The sequence below is a fragment of the Sebastes umbrosus genome, chromosome 18 (assembly GCF_015220745.1).
Source record: "Sebastes umbrosus isolate fSebUmb1 chromosome 18, fSebUmb1.pri, whole genome shotgun sequence".
NCBI classification, from domain to species: Eukaryota; Metazoa; Chordata; class Actinopteri; order Perciformes; family Sebastidae; genus Sebastes; species Sebastes umbrosus.
In genome coordinates this window covers 12,093,633-12,104,471 of record NC_051286.1, presented here as the reverse complement: position 1 = coordinate 12,104,471, position 10,839 = coordinate 12,093,633, and the positions used below count along the sequence as shown (strand labels likewise).

Below are 10,839 nucleotides of genomic sequence, written 5' to 3'. Positions count from 1 at the left end.
TTGGGCTGCAACTACTATTTTCATTTGCAATTAACCTGCTAATCATTTTTTCTTGATTGAGATTGATTTACTCGTCTGGTCTACAAAATGTCATAAAAGAAAACAGCCCAAGGTGACGACTTCAAATTGCTTGTTTTGTCTGACCAACAGTCTCAAAATCCCAAACTACTCAGCTTAATCTCACAGAGGGCGAAGAAAACCAGCAAATGATCACATTTATGAGGCTGGAAGCAGTAGTAAAAAAAAATGATTAATCAGTTATCAAAATAGTTGCTGATTAAGCTTATTGTCAAGTAACTATTTAAATAATCTTTTTTAGTTTTATATTGCAATTTGATGCATTTTGTCCATACAGTGAGATTTGCCTTCATTTTTGAGTACAATTTTGTCATCATGTCTGATATGGACTGTTTTACTGATAATAGGTTAAGAATTGGGACTTTATAATGAAAGGAAAACATGCATGCATCCATTGTTTAGATTTCTTCCTTCAGATGTGTGTATATGTTCACTGACGTGCATGTGTTTCGGTGCACATCTACATGCTTGTGTGTGTCTGTGTGTGAACATACGTGCTGGAAGCAGCTGCGGACGCTGGGTTCGATGTTGGAGCCTCCGAAGGCGGCCACCTCCCCTAGCTGCTTCGGGACCTGGATGGCTTCGTGTAGCAGCAGACCGAGCTGCCTCTGGTCACAGGTGTCACCTGCTGACGCTACCTGACTGAAGAGGTCTGAGGGGGTAGGGTGAGGGAGGATGAGGGAGAAAGATAAATATAAAGAGAGAGAAGGAGTGAGAGAAAGCATGTGGGTGATATTAAATATAAAAGATATATGTATATATAGATGGTGGAGGGAGAAAGTGTGACAGTATAGCACGGAGTGGGAGGGAAAGTGTTAGTGTGTGTATATGTGGGTGGGAGGTGGTAGGGAGGACACTGAGAAAATCAGGGAGAAGATGCATTTTTAATCTTTCTGTCCTCTAATCTCTCTCTCCCTGCCTCCAACTCTCCGCCACTTTCTCCCAGAGATTGACAGAGCTGTTACTGGATATGGATGCCTGCCCAGTGACACGCAGGCTCGGCCAGTTAACACGTTATACTTTAGATGAAGTTATGGCACATCCCCAGAGCTCGTGCACAGACTGAGCAAAGAGAGCAGAGAGGGTAATCCGGAGAAAGAGGGGAGGGACAAGGAGAAACGAAGGGCATGACAGGTCTTTCTGCTCCGCTGGCAGTTGACTTTGATCTCAGTGTGAGGCCGGGCGCTGATGCCAGCTCCTGTTAAGTACGTGTGTGTGTGCGCGCGGTACACGTTAACACTAGCAATGATGTGTGTTGGTGACCTGCTTCCTACACACACACACTCCTGAGTCATCCGACTGATCAACACCCGCATCTACAACTCACTATTTTCTGCCACAAGATTACATTTGACATGCGCAGCTGTCACAAAAATGAGTGTCGAATGGTAGCACGCCTGGTTAGGTGTACTTGTGTGTTGCAGTGTATCTATATGCATGGGACTGACAGCCAATGAGACTCCAAAAGAGTAAAGGAGGAACGACGCAATCAAGCGTGCTTGATACCCTTCTCAGGCTAATAGAAACTGCCAGTGGAACGAATAGGCTCAGGGATGCCATGGCAAGAGAAAGGGAGGAGAAAGAAGAAGAGGGGAAGGAGGATGAAGAAAAGGAAGGGAAGTAAGAGTAAGTAAGATAGGACAGAAGACAAAGTGGCACTGTTGGATGGATGAACAATGGTGTGAGCATTGACAGCAGAGGAAGATAGACGGAGAGAGATAAAGCTGCAGAAACAAAGAGCAGGAAGCCAAACTGACAGCCTCCTCCCAGTGCGGCAAGCCTATATTCACGCTCGCTAATCCTCAAAAATAAATCAGAATAGAAAATTAAATAAAGAACAGGGGGAACGCGTAGGAGGTCTCTCATGCAATTAGACGACCCGTTCTCCAGCTCCTCTCTATCTCTCTTTCTGTGAGTTTGATTAATACGACTGGGACTGCAGGCGTGCTGGAGCAGTGTGGGATGACTCGCCGCAGACTGGCCTGTACAGGAGGGGGGGGGGGGGGGGGGGAGGTAGGACAGCGTTGCGTTTAAGTGTATGTGTACATCAGCAGATATCTTACCTACTCGTTGGTACTTACATTTGTATTTCTCCTCCAGGTGTCCCTTGGAGAGAGAGAGCAAACCGATCTTCATGGACAGGACGCGGATCTTCCCACTGCGACCACTGCAGGGACACACACACACACAAACACACACAAACACACATCAGACAGTGGCAACGAGTCTGTTTTATTTATTGTGGGTGTGTGTTTGTGTATAAACAATATGTTTATGTGTGTTCAGTTCTGATCTGAATTATATGCAGCAGCAGGGACAGAAAATCATTATGTGCTCGGAAAGAGAAGAATCTTCAAGTGTGTATGTGTGCTCTTGTACGTCTATCATTGTGGGAGAGAGCTGGTGAGATTATTATTGCATTTTTTGCGCAACCACAAACAATGTTTAGACCAGTAAGCCTGGTGGTTTGCAGCATGTGAACACACATGTAATTACACAGTAGGTCCATGATGTGTAGGCCAGTGCAGAGTGTATTTAAACATGTACGTATGTATGCCTGTCTGGTCTAAAAAAAAGTCATATATATATTAATTGTAATACAATTTAAAAGTATTTGTTCTCCGATTGTAGTATTTACTTTTCATGTTCTTCACTCTTCACATATAGCAGTATTAGCAGTACATATGAACCTATTGTTAGATGCAAGAAATAGGCTCACCCCCATCTGAAAGGCTAGTGACTGAAAGTTCTGCTTTCTCCAATTTGAGGTATAATGAAGAATTTAGGCCACATCAAGTGTAAATTTCAACATAGAAAGGTCATCTTGGGCTCAAATTGAAGCTTATGAACTCGGGGAAATTTCTATACACAAGTGAGGCAATGATATTCACCATAAAGTGCTGGAAAATAATCATTTTTGAGGAGAATTTGTCAAGCAGACCCCCTTAGTTTGTTGTCCCCTTTGTTTCAGGATACTCCCTGCCAGATTTCATACTTGTATGACTATTTATGCAATAGTAGTACCTTAATATTTGCCTTTACAACCTCACTCCCAGCCTGCAGTATATGCCAACTGAGGCACTTGCTGGTGCATATAGCATGTTGACAATGCCAGAATATGTAGAGTGAAAGCATATAGAGTGTGTAAATATATGTATGACACAATTATTATGCACAGACGACACCAACGCAGATGTATTTGAAGAGCATAGTGCTGATGAGATCCATCAGTTCTGCCGCTTTCATCCAATCTGATTTAAGGAATTTTACACCCTGTATTTCGTCGCACATGTTTAAATGTGTAAACAAACTTGATATTATAGCAAACTGTGATTGCAGTCATTAGTTCGATTTTCAAAAGGCGAGGACGCAGGTGGCAACATGCACAATTCCCAGGTTTTGTCATAATCTGGGACAAACAGAACAGAGAGGAGGGCTCATTCACAATCCTCCGTCCTAAATACGAAACAGTACGGCATACGTACGTGTCGTAAACATTGAGCAGCCAGTTGAGACACATGTCAACGCAGAGCGGCACGTTGACCAGGTCTTTGTGCTCCTGCTCCAGGCCGTCGTAGATGGACGTCAGGCAGTTGATGACATCGGGGACGGACAGCAGCTGATTGTTGTTGGTGAGCTTGTGCTGCTCGAAGGTGTTCTGGGCCACGCTGAGCTCCAGCAGGTCCACTGTAGACGAAGAGGGGGAGGAGGGATGGAGGGGAAGAGAGGGCAGGATGAAAGGGAAAGAAAATATGAGATGAGATGGGAAAAAAAATAGAGGACAGAGTAGGAGAGAAACAAAGAGGAGACAGAAACAAGGAGCATTGGGGGGAAAAGTTGAAGCGAAGAAGAGCGGAGAGTGGAGGAAGGTTAACAAGTACAGAGAAGGAACAAAGAAAAAAGTTTTTTGTAAAAGGGATGACAGGGGACGAAAAGAAAAAGAGAGGGAGTTAGAACCATTAGTAACCTTTCCGACTTGTTCAATGGGCTTTCAGCAGTGGCTCTGATTTTTCTAAAAATGTCAAGTCTGAGCACGAACGAGGAGCTGAAAATGGCACAGACTATTCATAGAGGCACTTAAAAACTGCAGACTTGACTGATATTTTGTCCAAAATAGTTCAAAACAACTAACTGCGAGAGTCTGCGGGGAGTACAGACAGAGAACAGACGGATCATTGTGCTGAAATATTAATATGAGAAAGAAATCGGAACAGACAAAGACAAACGAGGAAAAAAATGTCAGACTGAGAGCACTCTAGTTTCTTCTAATTGAATTTGTTGGCTACATGTTTCATGACAAAGAAAAAAAGGAATGTATTTATATCAATATCTCAATTATAATTCCATCGTCTTCTATACTGTAGCTATCACTTATGTCTCTTAAAAGAAAGAGAGTGGGGAAGAAAAGAGAGAGAAAATTTAACAAAACAGGCTAATCGAGTCCTTTGGGACAACACTATAAAGTAGCCGGCTGCATAAACACAAACAACACACAGAAACACAACTAAGTCATTGAAAAATGGATAAAATACAGCACAGCTGTTCATTCACACACACACACACACACAAACGGATATTGTGTCCAACTGAAAAACGTTGGTATTTACAGTGTTTGAACACCAAGAACTCTCCATCTTGACAAGTCATTTTGTTTATTACTATAATTTTCTTAAAATAAGCCAAAAAATTTGCAACTAAATTGAGATTAATTCACCTGTTTCCAATAAAAATGTCCGTCCCAATTCCATACTACATACTGATTCCAAGCCAGTTTTGAGAAAAGTGTCAAAATAAAGTATACTCTAAGCGTACATACTAAATAAAGTCCCCAATGCAATGCACAGTTGCTGCTGCAGTATCTCACAGTATGTAATACATAATGCATAGAGTATGTATGGATTTGGGACACAGCTCCAGCGTTCTATTCTAGTGCGTTGTTCTGCCTTTTTCTGTCTTGTATCGAGATACTGATACTCCAAAGAGATGAAATTAGTTGAAGGAATAGATTGGCACTTTGGTTTCTTGCTGAAAGATGGATTAGAAGATCAATACCACTCTCATATCTATCTGTTTAATATGAGATTGGACCTAGCTTAGCACAAAGACACACACAAATGAGCCTATAGGTCACTAATTAACATGTTATGTCTCATTTGCTCGTGTCTGCAAGAAAACAAATAAGCATACATCCGAAAAACTATGACTTTAAGACGATTGTTTTATGCAGAGAATTTACTGCTGACTCAAAACATGGGTGGAATTAGGCTAGTATGCATTTGGGACTCTGTGTTTGTACATGAATTTACAGACTTATTAAGGCCAAGCTCAGATCCTGATGGGACTCTTAATTAGTGCTTTATTCGAGGTCCACTGGAAAGGTTAAAACTAAAGGTTCACTGAAAAGTTAACCCCATCTCTGTTAAAAGCATGTAGGCAGACAACGGTAGGTGGTGAAATAAATACATAGGGAGCGAATTCACGAAAGGATTGCGTTGCTTCTGCGGTCGCTAAACCTGCAGAAATAAGACAAAAAGAAACCGTGTAATTCTCAGAGCTTAAATTGTGCTGCCAAGCAAATATTGTCTCAGAGCTCCTGTGCTATTTGCACATATTAAAATTAGGTAATGTGCATACATTTGGCACAAAATTGGCCCCCTTCTATGCAAATGAGCCTCATTGCAAAAACAGGCCAATTTGACAGTTGTGTCATGAAAGATAAATGAATAAAGCTCCGCTACATGTCATTTTTGAAAATACATGAGAGAAAAAAGAAAAAACAAGAAGAGAAAAATAAGGTTATTATATAAACAAATACATTATTTCTTCCCTCTCCTTCTTTTCCCAAATCCTGGGCTTAAATTGTTTTCCTTTCCTTTCTCTTAATTGCCTTTGAGGGGTTTGGATGGAAGTGGCATTCTGACAAGACCTCTGGCTCAGCATAAATCTCACCTCTCACAACCGACTCATTGGCCTCATTTATACTTTGCCACATAGATAATTGCAATCAGATGCAAGAGAAGGGCAAATTGCACTCAGCTGGAAAACTTTATGGTCGTGTTTGCACTGTAATATCATTAGTGCAATATCTTTTGTGAATCGGAACTCGAGAAGGGAAGATAGCGGCTGCAAATGATGCGCTATTCATGGTGCTGTCAGCGGCCGTAATCCACTGTTTGTGCATTCGCCTCACAGTGTGTTGTCTGCTACAGGCGTTTGATTAGTATGACCAAAATAAAGGCTATTATTAGGGCTGTCCTTGACCAAAGGAATTCTTAGTTGACTAACACTCATACGATTTCGTCAACTAGTCCATTGGTTGATTTAATCGACAGACCTGTGAAACTGAGTTTCTCCACAAAGAATCACACAAAAGCACCACTTTAAATCTGGTGTTTACCAGAGATGTGCTCATAAGTTTCATAGAAATGAGTCATTCAGCATAAAAAACGACTAATCGACTAAAGAAATCTAGTCGACTGAAGCTGGGCATACACTGTACGATTTTAGAAATGTTGTGTAATTCCTCCTCCTACTGTACGAGTAGATCGTTTGCGATGTAAAGTCAAAGTGTGTTCAACACTGTACGGTCCGATGTAAAATAGAAAAAGAAAACACGGTCCGTTGACCACTGAAGGCTTTTCTGGCTGTTGACAGTTGTCAATAAAGATTCGTTTTAAAGCTCCGAGGCAGAGAAAGTTAAAGGAATCGGTTCGTGGCTCTGCTTCAACTATGCGAGAGCCTGTGGACGGCGAAGCTGAAAATCGGTCCGACTCTAAAATGAGTCGTGCGGCTCAAACTTCGGGCCAGAAACAGGCTAAAGTCGTACGGTGTATGCCCAGCTTATAACCAAAACGACCGATTAACTGACTAATGGAATAAGAGGGGGCAGCCCTAGCTACTACATTGTGGATATGGAGCATTGCCTTATGTATACTTCTATTTTCAGGGTACTGATTACAGTACCACTACTTCCATTCAACAAATACTGAAATACAGGATGTTCAAAAAACTTTTTACAGATATACCAGAGAGTGAAACAATGGACAAAAGTTTTTCCTGAGGCATGAACCCTCTACTGCTCTGTATGCATCTCTCCCTCTGACCCTTTTCCACAAACCATTTAAACTCCCTCTCCTACAGCCTGCATCCTGCTCACCTCTACTCCTCACTTAAGTCTCCTCATTTGCCCTGCTGCGTGCTCCTTGTCAACCCCTCCACGGCTCCTTGCCTCATGCCTCCTCCCCCCTATTCCCCAGACATTACTAATTACCGGGGTGTATCCACGTGGAGCAGGCGCAGCGGTGCAGCCGTGCTGAAGGAAAGCAAAACTTAACTTCCTCTCTCAGCTTTCTCACTTCACACGCAGATACAAAGCCATGAGATATGAGAGGCTGTGGCACATTAGCGGGATGCCACGCGAGCTCATTTGTGCTTCACCAGCCCCCCCCCTGGCACAGACTTAACCCAATTAGGCGTTTTATAGTATCCCTGTCATGTGTGTCGGTGTGTGTGCGCTATTCTCTCACACACATTTACAAACATTCATACCGGCACAGACACACACACAGTTCTCCAAGCAACGATTCCACATGAATCCAGGCTTATTACTGATAATAACTACCTTCTGCTGTGTGTGTGTGTGTGTGTTTGTATGTGCACTGTGACTGTTCTAATTTAATGGATGAAATTGAATTGCAGAGCCCCAAGTCGAAATCACTCAGACTAATGCATTCCCATCACAAACACACGCGTGCGATCAGAGAGCCAATATGAGATAGCAAACTAAAACGCCTGAATCATTCAAACTCATTAAGACACACACACACACACACACACACACACACACACAATTACGTACATGAGGCATGGTATGTTCAAACTTCCTGCAAAACAGCTGGATGTAAATGAGCAGTGTGGAATCACAGTGTGCGTCGCTGTAATAATGTCAACAGCTGGATAATCGTTAATGTTTGTCACCATTATTACACAGTGCCGAGCACAAGTAGCTGCTGAAATGCTGGTTGAAACTTCACAAAAGAGAGAGTCTGCATGCACCTGCAGTGTGTGTGAGCATGATGGGGTTGATAGCCACCTGAGACTGTAGGTAATAGCAGCCTTTATCAAAGCTCCCATTATAGGCGACAAAACAGCAGCTCTCACGTTGAGGAAAAAAAAGCACAGCCTAAAAAAATCCCACCTGTGCACACCAAATGAGGCTATGCTCAACAGGCTTAACACAGTCACCAGCTATGACTGTGCATGGTCAAACACACACACACACACACAGACACATGGTGTGTAATTTTAAAGCCAAAATATCCTTGGCTCCTGCGCACAGCATCTGGCAAAGCTTCGAATCATCACTGCATCCCCTCGTTGCACCCAGACTTCAAAAGAAGCAGACCACGACTGTAAGCGGTAAGGTGTGTGCGAGCGTGTGCGTGCGTCTTACTTACAGCACAGTGCTTTCTGTAGTCTGCGGATCTTCATGGCTGTTCGGTATGCTGAGAATCTGACGTTGTTCAAGTCCGCTGCAGACAGGGATAGAGACGGAGAGATGAAAGGCGAGACGGACAAAAAGAAAACGGAGGCAGAAAATCAGAAAACAAAAGAGCAACAGAAATCTGCCTTCTGGGCAACATAAGCAGGGCCTCTGTCTTCAATGAAAGACGACTTTTTGTTAGTTATTGTCCATGGAGATGAACCGAGAGGGAGGGGTGGCTAATGTGGCCGGTGTAATTAGGTTAGTGAGTTCTGTCTCAGTGGGGGCCGGTGCTATTTGTTGAGCTGCTGACCTACAGCGAACGCTCCCAAAGTTTCACAGCTTATTACTTATCTGGCTGCTCATTAAAGAGCGGTCATACTAGCCTCCCCGCTGGGACGGACACATGCATATGGATATTAACAGGGAGCAGGAGAGAGAGAGAGAGAGCGGAAAGATCAAGGTGCAATTTTCATCAAGTTAAATCTAAAGAGTAAACTAACTAGACAAGAGGGACATGGGACTACAAGATTGTGTTGATCCCTAACAAGAAAACCGAGAACACAACTTTTAATTGGAACTTTTTACAGAAGAAATGCTATTAAACAGTTCACAGTGAATTTGGTGGATCATCCAGAGCGGCAGGAACATAGACAGAAACTTGCTGTTGAATTTTTTAAATGACATTTTTTAATACTTGGAGCACCACAAATGAAATTCACCTCCATTGTTTTGGAGTGGAGGAAATCTCAGAGGCAGCGATTTTGTTTACATGCACACTAATATTCCACTATTATTCAGAATATGACACTATCCTGAATTTGATACGGGACATGTAAACAGCATATTCTGTTTGGATATTCTGAATTAGGCCTTATTCCAAATGGAGCATTTTCCAATTAAGACTTGTGGGATATGCCGATATTATTCAGGTCTTAGGAGCCTTCTTTGGACATGTATACAGCATTCGGAATATGCGTCTCAATTGTTTTTTTTACGGCAGTTTGCGACACACTTGCCTGTTTACGGAAAGCTCTGTGTGTTGTACACAAACCCAGTAGCCGACAGTTTGCAGAAATGCATGCCCAAAAGAAGACAAGGAGAAACACACCTACTTTTAAACATTATGAAAGACTTATATCCACAGGTTTTTGGATACGTGCAAATATCCGCCGACCTTTTCAAGAAGGTGGTTGAAGTAATGAAAGAGGGAGGCTGTGTTTGCATGGTCTAACAAATCCACCACTGGTGGAAAATTTTGAAAAAAAAAAAACACATTTTGATGCAAAGAAGCAAAATGGCACAAGCAGCTCCTGCTGTTCCCCTTTTCTATATTTTGACGTGATAAACGCCATGTTAGGGCTTTAACCCCTGTCAAACACAAGCGAGAATGGCGTCGACCTGGGATTCACCGGCCCCGGTGATGAGGATGCCTTGAGCTCCTCAAATGGACCAGATGATGATGATGATGGTAGGGAAAAAGACAACGAGGTAGCCAGCTGACTGGTTTAGCTAAATGGGTTGTTTGTAGGTCAGCATGACATACGCCATGGGGATGTTTTACTTTAATCAGAGTATGCACGGCTGCATGTAAACGGGGATATTAGAGGAATATTCATTTTCATTAGCCATGTAAACAGCTTAGTAGGAATATTGTCTTTTTCAAAATGAGGGCAAAAAACAGAATATTTGGTGCATATAAACATATTCATTATGTCCAATATCATAAAACATGGCCAAATAAAACCAAATATCCTGATATCAATAGAGGTAAATATGTTTTTGTAATTAGATAAACTGATTTTTTAATAAGATTTTGGGGTAAAGATTATACCAGGACCTGAAGACACTGAGTGATTGTGTGTTCCTTACCTAGTGACTGGTATAGTTCTGTCATCTTTGGATGGTCCCAGCAGGTTGTCTGTGTCTGGTGACTGAAAACCACAACAACAGACGAGAACCATTAGACTGAGAAACACAAAAATTGCATAAGCAGACACACAAACAGAACAGGAGCCACTGACGTCAAAAAAACACTTTGTAGGCTTATCACAAAAGAAATAAATGACAGACAAAACTACTTCGAAAGCTAAGGTATACAAAAACACACACATGGAATTGCACACAAACTACCATCATTATTATCATCACTTGATGAATGCCGACATTGTCGACGGCTTTATTGCCAACTCTTTTTGTTATTGCGAGCAAATTGGGGACAGAGGCTATAGATTCCTCCACAAATCCACAAAACATAAATCACACACAAAATCCCAAAA

At 42.2% G+C, this 10,839-nt stretch overlaps 1 protein-coding gene across 11 annotated transcripts in view; it reads right to left on the bottom strand.

The window, feature by feature from the left end:
- The window catches only part of utrn (utrophin), a 196,271-nt gene that overhangs the window by 42,835 nt on the left and 142,597 nt on the right, over nucleotides 1-10,839 (bottom strand). For all 11 annotated transcript variants that reach the window (XM_037751076.1, XM_037751078.1, XM_037751075.1 and 8 more), the window contains 5 exons: nucleotides 10,433-10,494; nucleotides 8,535-8,609; nucleotides 3,564-3,765; nucleotides 2,160-2,245; nucleotides 573-730 (listed from right to left, as the gene is read on the bottom strand). In XM_037751076.1, the coding sequence (XP_037607004.1) occupies nucleotides 573-730; nucleotides 2,160-2,245; nucleotides 3,564-3,765; nucleotides 8,535-8,609; nucleotides 10,433-10,494 (583 nt within the window). The remainder of the gene's footprint in view (nucleotides 1-572; nucleotides 731-2,159; nucleotides 2,246-3,563; nucleotides 3,766-8,534; nucleotides 8,610-10,432; nucleotides 10,495-10,839) is intronic.